Source organism: Coturnix japonica, chromosome 2 (genome assembly GCF_054131305.1).
Source record: "Coturnix japonica strain WE chromosome 2, WE-NBRP24, whole genome shotgun sequence".
Lineage (NCBI taxonomy): Eukaryota > Metazoa > Chordata > Aves > Galliformes > Phasianidae > Coturnix > Coturnix japonica.
This window is the reverse complement of record NC_140664.1, coordinates 36,061,708-36,075,943: the sequence shown is the minus strand read 5'-3', so window position 1 is coordinate 36,075,943 and position 14,236 is coordinate 36,061,708. Positions and strand designations below refer to the sequence as shown.

General features: G+C 35.4%; 1 protein-coding gene across 5 annotated transcripts in view; it reads right to left on the bottom strand.

Moving 5' to 3' along the window:
• Nucleotides 1–14,236, bottom strand: part of ST18 (ST18 C2H2C-type zinc finger transcription factor) — a 174,966-nt gene that overhangs the window by 60,841 nt on the left and 99,889 nt on the right. For all 5 annotated transcript variants that reach the window (XM_032442722.2, XM_085537383.1, XM_032442724.2 and 2 more), the window contains 2 exons: nt 8,808–8,862; nt 6,858–6,888 (listed from right to left, as the gene is read on the bottom strand). In XM_032442722.2, coding sequence (XP_032298613.2) covers nt 6,858–6,888; nt 8,808–8,862 — 86 coding nt within the window. The remainder of the gene's footprint in view (nt 1–6,857; nt 6,889–8,807; nt 8,863–14,236) is intronic.

The following is a 14,236-nucleotide window of genomic DNA, read 5'->3' as shown; positions in this document are numbered from 1 at the left end:
CATATAGATTGTTCAGTGTTTGTTTATATTTAACTGTTCAACATTTTCTATTAAATATCAATTACAAAATATTTTTTCCTCAGTAAAAAACAGTTTTCCACAGATTCTTTGAGGATAAAACTGACTAGAATGGTAGCCTGAATTCCTTGGTAACCTAACCATGTTGTCATAAAAGAATAAGAAATAAAATTTCTTTTGAATTGAAGAAAATACTATTGATGACAGAACAACAACCTTACTTATGCCAGAAGTCATAGAATAAGATGTTGAGGTTAACGGTTTCAAAGACTCATTGCCATTTAAATTTCTACAATGGCAGGGAGGAAGTTCCTTTTCCAAGCAACGGGGAAAACTGTAAGTACTTCTATTCTGTTTCCAGAGCCTGGAAATAAATGTTATTAATATATATGCTTATTGTTTAATCGAAAAACATTTATCAATAAAACCAGCCTGATATAGATTTTTGTCTCAGATCAAATGCTGTGCTGATCAGCTCATAAAATCACAGAGTCCTCAGAGTTCTAAGGGGCCTCTGAGGTCCATCTAGTCCAACTCCCCTGCAATAAACAGGGACATCCATAGCTCGATCAGGTTGCCAAGGTCCTTATCCAGTCTTGCGTTGAAAGTCTCCAGGGATAGGACATCATCCACAACACTAAGTAACCTGTTCCAGTGCCTCACCACCTTCACTGTAAAAGATTTTTTGTTTGTATCTAAGCTAAATCTACCCTCAATGACCTTGAAACCATTTCTCCTTGTTCTGTTGCCACAGACCTTGCTTAAGAGTCTGTCATCTTCCTTCATGTTTCTCCCACTTAGATACTGAAATGCAGCTATCAGGTTACCACATAGCCTTCTCTTCTCTAGGCTGAACAGCTGCAGCTCTCAAAGCATGTCCTCATAGGAGATCATCTGTAGATCATCTTTGTGGCCCTTCTCTGGATGTGCTCTAACAGAAATGTGCTTTAACATAGTGGTTTCAAAAAATAGAAGTCAATGAGCAATTTCTGTGGAACCAGAAGCTAAACACTAAGGAGAATCCTGACAGTTTCTATATACAGGATAGGAACAAGCAGCTTTCTCTGTCAGTGTCTCACCTTTAGACAGTTCTTTGGGATAACAGTACAATAGCTACATAAATCAATCACAATCTCAGTTCTTACTGTGGACAATCTTTCAGCCTTTTTGTTTGATTTTATCTCATGTGCCCACTTCTCCTTCCATCATCTAAGTAGAGCTTTCATTTCTTTCTGAAGTAATCCACCAGACTTTCTCTTCATAAAAACACTTCTTCAAAACCTGCTAATTTTCTGATGCTCACAAAAAGAGTTACCAGTTAATCATTCCTTTTTAAATGCAGCTAGGCTTTGCTGTTGTTGTTGTTGTTACAAACTTCCTGAGTGGCCAAAACATCTATCTATCAAATTTCCTACCTTCATTCTGCTGCTGCCTGAAATTAGCCTTCAGATGTGATACATATAACCTACCTCTACTAAGGAAAACAAAACAAAACAAAACAAAACAAAACAAAAAAAAAAAAACATTCCAAATTGTAAAATAAATAACCTGGTAAAATGATTTTCATTACATGTCAATACTTCTATTTATACTGACATACTTAAATATTTTGGTTAAAGTTGAAGAATATAGTTTAGCAACAGAAGCCTTTTGGAACACTTCAGTGTTACTGATTATAAGGTTTCTTTCCTTGCTTTTCACACTCCGTATCAAAAGACAGCTGCAAAGTGTAGTTATTTCTTCTACTTATATCTATATTTTATTCACATTGAATATTTTAACTTATCTGAATATCTAAAACGTCCCTCATCTGAAACAAGGGCTATGAATGAAAATTAACTTTTCTTAATTTTAAAGAAATAGTCCTTTTGAAGAAATGTTCTAACTCAGCTGATAGTAAGGGGAAGTGTAACTGGAAGTGTAATGACAGTGACCAGAGAGCATGTATGTTCTCCGTGACTTGAAGCACAAGTGTGTGGTGGAGTCTTCTTTAATCATTAGTGACAGAAGTCAGAAGGATTTGTTCTCACCTGTATCTAACCCAGAAACCAAACCCTTTCTATTGAGATATGGATCTAGCCAAATTGATCCACTCTTTTGTAATTCTAGGCTTCAATCTATCCAATTTACTCTTCCTTGGTCTGACCCAGATGCAACTCCATAACCTACAGATGGTTCATCATACTGTATCCCATCTGTTAAGTAGAACACAGTAATGAGAATACATCATAGCAATATTCCTCACTTCTCTCTGATTTTCATTCTAATCCTTAGCACAGCTGACAAACCTGGTCCTTTCAGTATTCCATGACTAAATAATCTAAGAGAAGAACTTTCTGCTTCTAGATGATGGGTTCAACAGTGATGTTATGTATGAGACAGAACTCCTGGCTTTAGAACTCATTTCTATTACACATTATATTTTGCTCTGTTTTGTGATGTTCAGATTGTGACAAAAACTGATCTCTTCTTGTGTGCTGAGCTACCAATGGAATGACAAAAGTAAGAGATTATTCTTTTATACATTTGACTCAAAGCTTGCTGAAGGACACAGATGAACAAGTCCAAGCAAGTCCTGGTCAAGGGTTTTGAAATCCTTTGTCTGAGGGACACAGATGGACAAGGCCAAGGGCAATGAGAGAGAGATAAACTGCAGATGAATGGCTGTGAAGTGGTCTTTTGTGTGAGCTTATCTCAAGGAAGATGTCCATCTCAGGGGGTGCTGCACATGACTCTTACACAAGCACCCAGGAATGTTTCATAGGCAGGAAAAAGGAGGATAAAAGAGGGATTAGTAACCATGAAGTTAGACTTTCTGACATAAGATTTCTCACAACCTGACACTTGCATGCTGAAGAAGATGCCTACATGCTGAAGAAGATGCCTGCGTGCTGAAGAACACGAAGGGTTTTCTGATATCAGATACCTCACAACGTGATGCTTGTGTGCTGAAGAAGAACAAGAAGGTGTCTGCCATCAGATCCCTCACTACAGAAGTCCTGCTTGCTGATGGACTCTCCTAGACCTGCTACCTGAATCCTGCTGCCTGCTTCTGGACTTAACGCTGTGGCTTCTTCCTGCCACCCTCTTGCTGCCCAAGGCTGGCCACACTGCTGCTCCTCCCCACCCCTTCTCCCCCCTGTTTCTTTCACCTCGGAGCATCAGAATGTCTTGCAGAGGGACCACTGCTGGACCTGGTGGTGACTATCCCCACTTTATGCAGTTCTTGCCTTTTTCTATCTTTTTTATCACCTGCATTCCATTCCCCATCACCCTAAATCATCCGTCCTTCCCTTCCCCATCTCCCTGATTAAGATTTGTAATAAACTGGTCAGACCAACCGTTGTTTCTTAATCTCACACGAGGTATACATATATTAAAGATCCTCTGCTTCCTCCTATAAATTGGAGTGAGACACCAAAGCACTGCATTCCTGTATGAAAAAGTACAAACCGTGTAGTTTGTAAGTAAATAATTGAGGCTGACAGGACTAACAGTTCTATACTGAAGTGTTATTACTGTTGTATTAGTTTAGTGTACTGCACTTCAGTGCTATAACCTATACAGTAGATAAAGGAAAAAAAAAATCTTATAAATCCAAACTGCTGACAACAATCACAGAATCATAGAATGGCCTGGGTTGAAATGATCATCTAGTTTAAACCCCTTTGCCATGGGCAGAGTCACCAACCACTAGACCAGGCTGCCTAGAGGCACATCCAGCCTGGCCTTGAATGCCTTCAGGGATGAGGCATCCATAACCACTTTGGGAAGCCTGTTCTGGTGCATCACCATCCTATGAGTGAAAAACGTCCTCCTAATATCTAACCTAAATCTCCCCTGACTGTTTAAAACCATTTCTCTTTGTCCTATCACCATCCACCTATGTAAACAGCTGTTCTCCTTCCTGTTTATACTCTCCCTTCAAGTACTGGAAGGCCACAATGAGGTCTCCCCAGAGCCTTCTCTTCTGCAAGCTAAACAAGCCTAGTTCCCTCAACCTTTCTTCACAGGAGAGGTGCTCCAGCCCTCTGATCATCTTAGTGGCCGTCCTCCAGACCTGTTCCAAAAGCTTTGTCTTTCTTGTGCTGGGGGCCCTATTATGTATGAAGAAAATCCTATGACTTTAAAATTTGAAAATTTTCAAGGCATATCATTACATCAGAGCAAGTTTGGCATTTGAATAGGGATAATGTTGTATATAGGTGATCAATAGGTGGAAGAAAAGTACTATATTATAGAAAGTCAGTGCGGTGCAAGAGAAATTTAATTATTTTACTCAGCAGAATAACAACTACAAGAAAAACAAAACACCTGGGCTATGAAAGTGTTATTTGTCTGAGAATTTAATTTTTAAGCAGAATGATGGTCATATTTCTCAGGAAAAGATGGATAATAGCAAAAAAATTAGTCAGATTTCTTGGTGAAGTTTTTGCTTCCCTAAAATCAATACTTTTAATTTTTTTTAGCATTGAATTCCACTAAGAATTCAGCAAGTGTGCATCCCTTGAAATTTAGACGATGTACATTTTCATGCATTATTGAATTTAATTGATGATTGCAACTCTTTGTTTTACTTTAAATTTGTTTCATTCTCTACTTTTGTGAAATAAATTGAAGAATAAGAAAAAGCTAACAAATGCTCTAGAACCAATCACTGTTACAAAACTAATAATAATACAATACGAGCATGCAAGCTTATGTAGTGCCTTTCATGTGAAAGTATCCCAAGGCATTTGTAACAGAAACTCAATAAGGAGTGTAAAAGTGCTTTGTCAGATAGGATAAGCCAGGGGAAAAGGGGAAATTAATTATGCCTGGATTTAAATTTTTCAGCCAACACAGTGTTTAGAACCTTGGTCAGAAAAGACAGAAGTTCCAATATCAGTATCCAGGGACACAGTAGACTATTTCATTCTTTAATTCTTGAGAAACGACCAATAGTTCTTCCATAATAATATAGGTATGAGTAATATGGATATGTTCATAGGCTACATTTTCAAAAGGCAGCTCTTGCCCCTCTAGCTTCATTTTTCATGCACAAATAAAGTCACAAAAGTCAATCACGTGTCTCTCATGACAGTAAAGTCATTTGACTGCTGAGATATACAATATGAAATTTTGTTTTGTAGAAATTGTAAACACCATGTTAGCGTCTGGACAATGACTTTTTGGGTGATTAGTTCAGTGTTTTAAACCACTGTATTTTCTTTTCAGATGCATTTCACACTACTGGCAGAAAAAGCAATCTGTGACATAGTAGTTCTTAAATAACAAGTATTTTATAAAAAGAAGCAAAATTGCTTAGGAAAACCTATATTAATTGATACTGAAAGAATTAAAGCTTCTCTGATGTTGCAGAAACTTGCACATCCTCTATTTTTCAAACATTTTTCTCTGAGGAACACATGGACCATACTCATTTTTGGATGACTGCCTCTTTGGATTAATGCATCCTTCTGGTGTGTAAATTAGGGATGAACAGAGGAGAAAGGAGAAGCACTAAATCTCAGGAAACTGAAGCTATACAGAAAAATGAGGTTCATCGTAGAGCTGAATGAGTGACTCACCATGAATAATTTATCTGAAAAGTTAACCTAAAATTGCACTTGCTGAAGATGTATAAAAAGATTACAATCTCTTCTTTTTTATTATAGAACAAAACTTTTAAATATCATATGCTCTGAAAGTAATGATTCCTATTTATTTCCATGAAATGACAACAGATACAAAGAGCACAATAACGTATTTGATAGCACAATTTCTAAGCTGCAAGTCTCTACTTTTCAGCATAGTCACCGCCATTAACTGTTTGGTCTCAATATACAGTAAGCATTAATTGATGTCAATAGGTGTAATTTTTAATTTTTTTAATTTTTTTTCTGCATGGAGGAATTCAGTGACACATCTTTGCTTCATCTGTACTTTCATGTCAGACACCATTCTGTGAGACTGTCCCTTTGCTGACAACTGTTGCACAGCAACAAGATGTAATGGGATACTGGTGGGAAGGTTCAACCTGTACTGCTATACCACCAACAACTGCCTCTTGACATAGTGGGCCAACATAATAAAATGGGAGACATTACTGTCAGACCAGCTCTCGTATTTCTTAACTGAAAAAAAAATCTTCTAAATATTTCATGCCCTATATTAAGAGAGAGTGGCATTCTGACAGATCTGATAAATCACGTGATGCTGGTTCTCCATTCCCTAAATGGAAGAATCCACAGATACATAGTTCAGATGTGTGCTAGTTCAAATTTTACTAGGATGGTGTATATATTCTTGTAGAAACTATAGTTTTGAGTGAAATGCCATTCTCTGCACAAATTTGAAAAGTAGTTTCTGCTATTTCTAAAAAAATGTTGAAACTCAGTAAGTACTTGATGAAAAATGAGGATATTGAGAATTTTTACAGAAACAGACAGTCTATCAGTTTTATAAAAGCCATCCAATAAAACCATATAAATGTTTATGGCTCTTGGAATGTTCAGATGTTAAAATGCTATAGTTATTACATCAAAAATAAGACTGGAGGCTGATCATAAGCCATAGGTTTTTTTGTTGTGTGCCTTAACATATGCTACAGACAAAGACAACACACTGGAATCCTGCAAATTCTGCATCAGTTTTGATTATGCTTGCGTAATTACTGCTAACATTTTGCTTTTATTTTTGGTGTATTTAGAAGCGTATCTGCATAAGAACATTCTGTCAGAGCAAAGCTAAACCTCTGCATATCCTGGATTTTTTATTTCATAGCAATATCCTGGATATGAATTTATCAATAAAATCAGAAAGTAAAATTGGAAAAAATAAATGACATAAGTTCTTACCTGAGCTCTTGAGCTATAGAGTCCACTTGAACTGTTAATAAAAGCAGAAGGAAAGAATGAATTAGTTTACATTTCCAGACTTGTGTTTTCTGCGACCTTGCACCTGCCTATCTGATGACTGAGGAACAGCTATCAAAACACAGGTGACTATTTCGTGCTAACCACGGGATTGTAGCTACCAGTGGCAAATGTTAACTGAACATGTAATTCTCACAGTTATTTTAGGATGCAGGAAGCCTGAAACATAATCTTCAGTGAAAAACAAAACAAACAAACAAACAAAAAAAAATAATAAGAAAAAATAAATAGAAAGGATGGTGCATGTTTGTTGAAAGCATAAGAAATCTCTGCTCTTTCTGAATTTTAATTCAGTTTGGGAATGACTAAAGCTATGTGTTTACAAATACCTGCCCACACAAGAGTATACAGAATATTGGCAAAGTCATCAGGTGGTTCTCATGTTGCACAGGCAACTTTTGTGGAGTTTTTTAGCTTCTGTGAAAACATTCAAGACCTACTGGTTCACATACGTGTGTGCATGTGTGTTAAAAATATAAAGAAAATCCATAAATTTTAAAAAGGTGTAAATATCTTCTTAAGTGAAAAGGAAGTGAAAATAGAATATTAAATCTTCTATTAAATTTGATTTGTCTGTTAGTTCAGAGACTCTTTTAATAGAGAAGATATACTTTAATATGGGGGTTTGAACAACTTCATTACTCAATAACTTTCTTATCCAGTAGCATAAGTCCTCTTTCTTGTACTTCTGGAATATGCATGTCTTTACTAAACTTTCAGAGAACAATTTTGAGGGATGCTTTGAAGATTTGATATTTTTATCAGTTTGTACTTATCACCTCTTCTATGGGCAGTGGATAGCATTCTACCTCATATTCTCTGCCATTTTCTCAGTGGAGTCTAGTTGCACTCCTTTGGCCATTTGGATCTAGAGAATTAAGGCAAACTAAATTTTAATTTTTTCACTCTGACTACAGCTTCAAACTGAAGGCATGATATTAACAACTTAGAATTTCTGAGTTATGTCAGTTAATCAAAATAGTCTTGTTTGTTTGTTTGTTTGTTTGTTTGTTTCCCCCACAATAACAACAGTGCAAAATTTCCTTTAAATTCAGTTTCCAAGATGGAAACTTTGTGCTTCTTAAAACAGTCATAAGCAAAAATGCTTGCAGGGAAGGCAAATCTTTGACATTTATTTTTATGTGTCTCAATTTTTTCAATCATTATCGAGAGTCACAAAAAGTGTTATGTATTAATATAAAAAGTTATTCTCCTAAAAGGACTGTATTGTTAGTCAATCATGTTTTCCAGATGTTGAGATCATTAAGTGCCTGTTTATCTCTCAGTACTGCATTTCCATCTGTTCCTTACAAAAAGAGAGGAATAGCTGGGAAATACAACTCCGTCATAACTTTGTGGAATCAAGCATAAGTACCAGTTCTTTAAAAAAGCACAGGGTTCTCCCATATTGCGTACATTCACACATTTCGATTAAAGTAAATTTACTTCTGAAGCATTTACATGGGTAATTTACTGATAGCTAATGGCAATAGGCAGAAAAATATTCAGTTGCCTGAGACAAAGTTTTGTATGTCATTTTGAAAGAATCCATCCAATACTGTCTAACTCCCTATGGAATATCTATGTTTTCATATAAAAACCATAACCTTTATTTTCTTTAGAAATAGCTCAAAGAAAATAGTATACAGTAGGGTTGTTTTGGCTTTTTTTTTTTTTTTTTTCTGCTTTACTTTAAGCAATAGCTAATAACATTATGCCTCTTAATGTCAGCAGTCTGTGTCCTGCATTGATTAAAAAAGCAACCCGAAGGAAGCAACACACTCTCTTACTGTACATTAGGGACTGTGCACAGAAGTATCATATTTCATGGTGTGCTGGGCACAGGGTCATAGAATGTGCTTTCTAACTCACCCTTGGATCCTTTTGAGCGTGTGCGTAGCTTTTTGTTTTCCCCATCTGCATCCATCTGTAATATTAACACAAAGTCTTTAATTCATTCCTTTTGCCATTGAGAAAAATAAATAAATAAATAAAACTCCAATGCTTTTTTTTTTTTTTTTCCCCACATTTCCATAGGCTAGACAGTAATAGAAAGAAGAATAATCATGCCTTATTAATCTTGTCAAAGAGATAAAAAGCCATCTGTGAATATCTAGTAAATACCTAGGAGATACCTTTAATGGCACAGATTTGTTTAATAAAGTGATGCTAATGAGTGACTCTTTAGGTTTAATGACAAGGTCTACAGGTGTTAGCTGAAGGTATAAGGTTAGAAGCAGCAATGTTGTGTGACTACTGCTTTCAACATCAACCTCCTGGAAGAATAAGTTCCAAAAACACAAGTTCCTACAGGCATCCTACATGACTGTTGTAACTGAAGCATATCAGAGAAGCTGCAATGGAACCTGTGTCTGACAACTTCATTGTCAGAGCATGAAATCCTCTTGCTTGAATGGTGACTACATCACATGTCCAGTTTGGGAGCACTTCACCACTTAATCATATCTTGTAGAACTTCTGGTGAAAGAAACTATTACAGATAAGTATGAGCCTTTGGGGGAACATAAGATCAGGTTTGTATTTCATATTAAAAAATAAAAATAACAACAACAAAAGATTAGCTGCAGCCATCAGATTTCTAACTGAAAAAAAGAGAGACCTTGCAGGAATGGCTGTTCGCATGACACTTTTGGCTACATCTAAACCAGCAGTGGAAATATGTACCTTCTGGTCTTGGATCTGGCCCAGACCCATAATTGTAGGGGCAGGTTTTCAATCCATGGATTTTATTACCAACCCCTGAAATTCAAACGGATTAAGATTTCATGAAGAGCTGCAATGGTATACAGCAGATTGTTTAACCATGTAATGTTGTGCATGTCCAGGGAGGTGTGTGGAAGAATCTGTCATGAGGAATTTTTGTTTAGGCAGAACAGCAGGAGCTCTGTAATTCTTCTTATTATTGTGGTAGTGTCTTACTACCTATCTTTGCTTTTAATCTCAGTTTCCCTGTTTGTGAAATGGTAATAATCCAACATTCCACAGATCAATATGCAGGTACGACTGCATGCATCAGCATCTGATTTATGTAACTCTTTCGGGTAATAGGTAGCTAGACTCTGTGGATACAAGAAGTTGTCTATGCCGGACATCTGCAATTTTTTTCCTGCAAAAGGTGACAAGACAAAAAGCTATGTTGGCAGACCCTCTCCATTATTTTCTTTCTTTTTCTTTCTTTCTTTCTTTCTTTCTTTCTTTCTTTCTTTCTTTCTTTCTTTCTTTCTTTCTTTCTTTCTTTCTTTCTTTCTTTCTTTCTTTCTTTCTTTCTTTCTTTCTTTCTTTCTTTCTTTCTTTCTTTCTTTCTTTCTTTCTTTCTTTCTTTCTTTTTTTTTTTTTTTTTTTTTTTTTTTTTTTTTTTTTCCTGAGGATCAGCAGTACTGATTTGCCCCACAGAGGGAACATGCAAGAAGCTGTTTGTGCCCTTTTCTATTCATAGACTTTGAAGATCTGGGGATGCTCTATTTTTAGCTTTATGTGACTCAGATAACTGAGATGTTCTGAAGGTTTAATATGAATGAGCATTGCAGAATATGACAAATTTGACCTGAGAATGAAAGAATAAAGTCAGCCTTGCTAGAGGTTAAAAAACCGTTCTCTATTTTCTTGTTGTTTTTTGTTTTATTTTTTCTTTTTGCTACTGCATGTGACTTCGCATCATAAATAACAACAGGAATCAAAATACCTATTTGTAAGAGAGAACACAAGTATTTGAAAAGGCCATTCATGTACTTGAAGAAGTCTAATTCTAGAACCCAGGTTAGTGATATCTGAAATGAAAGTACAAATTGATTGAAATGCATCTCAAACCCAGATAATGTTATCTTTTCTCTGTTTAAATTTACATCTGATGTTGATTATTAGCAGGAAAGTAACACAAGTGGCTTGTGTTTATGTAGTAGTGCTGCTGGCAGCCTTTACTTGTCACTATCCTTAAAACCTGGAGAGTGAGTTTTAGCAATGCGACTGCAATGGTAATGGGAAACATGGCTCTGTTCTCTGATGCTGAGTTGTGATTGAAGGCACTGACCTGCCATAGACTTATAATAGGGGAGCAGGTGTGGCAATGATGGACTTTAATTTCCTTTAATAAACCTTTTATGTGCCACACTTTTACTGCCATTCTATGCTCTCCAAGGTCCTGCACATAATAGGTTCATTACTTTTGATTACTATAGTCTATTGAGACAAACAACTCCAGAACACACTATATATTATGTTCAGTTAAACCAATATAGACTATTTATCCACTGTGCATTATTTCACCTGCAACTCTACAGACAAAATTAACAACAGCTCCTGTAAGCTAAAACTATTAAAACCACTGGTACTCCTTTGTCATCATTTCATAATAAATACCACACCAATCACAGTGCTGCTCTTTTAATTATGAAAGAGAAAGTGTTCGCTGCTTCTACTGAACAGCAGTTACTTTGGTCTAAATAGCATGTTACATTGTGATGAATATTTAAAAACTGCACAATGAGTGAAAACCAACAATAAAATAAATATAGGTGATTTTTCTATCGATTTTTTTTCCTTGCAATAATTTGAAATTATGAGAGATGCTTAATCAACTCAACTCTAAAATTTACTGTGCTGTTTAGCCCACTGCAAGCCACATATTAAACGAATCATCGTGTAAGAACTGCATGAAAATAACTTTCTAAAGCCCATGCATCATTAGCATTAAACCCACAGAAAAATAATCAAATACAGTATGTCATAAAGATTCTCAAAATTTAAATACATTGTTCCTTTTTTAATTTTTTTTAATTTATTCCTTTTTTTTTTTTTTTTTTTTTTTTTTTTTTCCCCAGAGTTTGCCTGACACCCTCTTATTCTTTTGATACGCATAGTGATTGTTTTACATGAAATTACAGCCACAGACAGTCAGCAAGAAGTACTGAAACTTTTAAAATATCCTTGGAGCAATGAAAGTGTTAAACTAAATAAGAAATTCTGCCTGAATTTTTTTATGAGGCAGTTGCTATCAGGATTTGAATTTGAGAGATATGTCTTATTATTTCTGTGTACTGGAAAGACTGGATGGACTCTGGATCATGCTTCATGCTCTCAAATTCAAGGATGGTCAGCCTTCCCTACCAGCACACATGTTGTCTTGAGACAATCATAACAGATAGATTGTTCTAGTCTGTACAAGATCCATACATTATGTCTTCCTGTAAATGTTTTCATCTATCAGGATAATATCTAATTGATGTCTAGAATTTTTTTACTTGGAGCTGCATTCCCATATTTTTAGTGGCAATATTCACAAGCAGAACTATATCCAATAGTGATGATTAGTAATTCTATGAATAGTGAAACTAATTCCACTAAATCTTATAGCTAGATTCTATGATCTTATAAGTAGATTCTCTGATATGACAGGATTTAAATTCATCTAAGCACTTTCTTTTCAAATTGATTTGAAACTGGCTAATGGACTCAAAAGGAATTAGTGAGATATAATAGTCAGAAACACAGAGACAAAAAGAGAGTTAGCAGATATGTAGTCCTAAATCATTAGGAAAGTCAGCTAAGACATAAGTGCCCATCTCAGAGTTCCTTCAGTTGCACTATATTCCTGTGATTTAGAAATATATTTTAGATGTCAATGCTGAATTCTTTACCTGAAAGCACATCCCAACAATTTTCACTGTTTATGAATGTTTTCTGTTTGATTTTGTGGATTTCAGTGTGATACTCCATCTCTTCTTCTTTCATTTGCAGTTGAGACAGAAGGCTAAGTCAGTAACTAGTCCCTAATAAATGGACTGGAATCACGATATCACAAATTCTGCTTGGCTGAAGATTAACTTGCTATATGACTGCTACAGTGTGTTCGTATCCCCCAGATGAATTTAAAGGTGAAAAAGCAGCAATCAGACTTTCTCAGAAAACTGTTTAAGAAGTTTCAGCTACAGAAACCAAATGTTACTTCTGTTCACTCTGCAATAAGAAGACTTGAGAGCAACACCTGAAAATACTTCCCTGATGGAGAGAATCAGGATTTGTCTCTAAGTTTCTTTTGCGTGTGTGTTCACATATGTGTGTACCGATACAAAGGAATCCAAGTGTATGACAGCTGAAACAGGACATGTACAATAAATGCTAATAATAATAATAACAGTAGCATAATTATTTCAGTTTACTTGCATATTTTTAATTCTCAATTTTAGAAATGAAATTGTTACTTCTATCTTGGTAGGATAGCTTTACAGTACATTACTGTGAAATAAGTGATGCCATGAGGCTGATACATGTAAGTAAGAGCATTTTCTATTTTCTGCTCTGCTCTTTGGACAAGCATGAGTGATTTCACTTTCATGTTTCACATTCCTGGAGTGGCCACTTTCATTCTGTGTAAGTAAATGGCCAGTTTAATTAGAGGTAAGTTGTATAAAGTTGACATTTTCCTGGGATTCTCTAACAAAAAGTTATGTTTGATTTTCAAAATGAAACACGGAAAGTAACTTCTCAGTGACAAAACTTTGCTGATTTTGAGAGTTCTGAAAAGACGAATAGTTTTTCTCTTCTTTCTTTTGTTGGTAATCTACATCTGTTTGTATAGAGATATTGTCTACATCTCTCGTTAGGATTATGAACTTTGTCAGAAAAAGAATGATGCCTTTTAAAGCACATATGTCCATCCTTAATTCTAAAACACAAGCCACAGACTTCAAAACTGAAGTCAGATACTGATGTGCACTGCAAATATCTCTATGCTGTGCCCCAAGGTGACATGACATTGCGTGTTTCTCTTCTGACAACAGGTAATACCAGTTCGGCTTTTATTTATTTTTTTTTTTCACTGCTTCTAGTAACTGCATTTTACTATTTCTTTTCAACAAGTTATTTAAGAATCTAACATGAATATTTAAGAATCTAAAAGGAAATATTGTCATTAAGATGTGGGGTTTTTTTAGTATCATAAAGCAAAGGATATCCTACATCTTATATGGAAGCACAGAGCAGCATTTGTTTGTGTATGTATGTGCTAAGGGCATCTTTCTGCTACTCTAAGATAGCTTTTATTTTATTTTTATTAGGAAAAATTCACTAAAGACTGATAGTGACAATTACAGAGCAAGAAGAAAATGGAAAGCAGAAATATAGCAAATTTTGGAAAAAGTTTATATCATCTGATTATTGGAAGTAAAAAAATAAATAAATAAAAAGTAAAAGATATGAAGACACAATTTTCAGGAACAGTGTTTGAGTTGTGGCTTAAAGTTACGTGTTCTTCTTTGCTTTTAATCACAACTTGATGCCCAGAA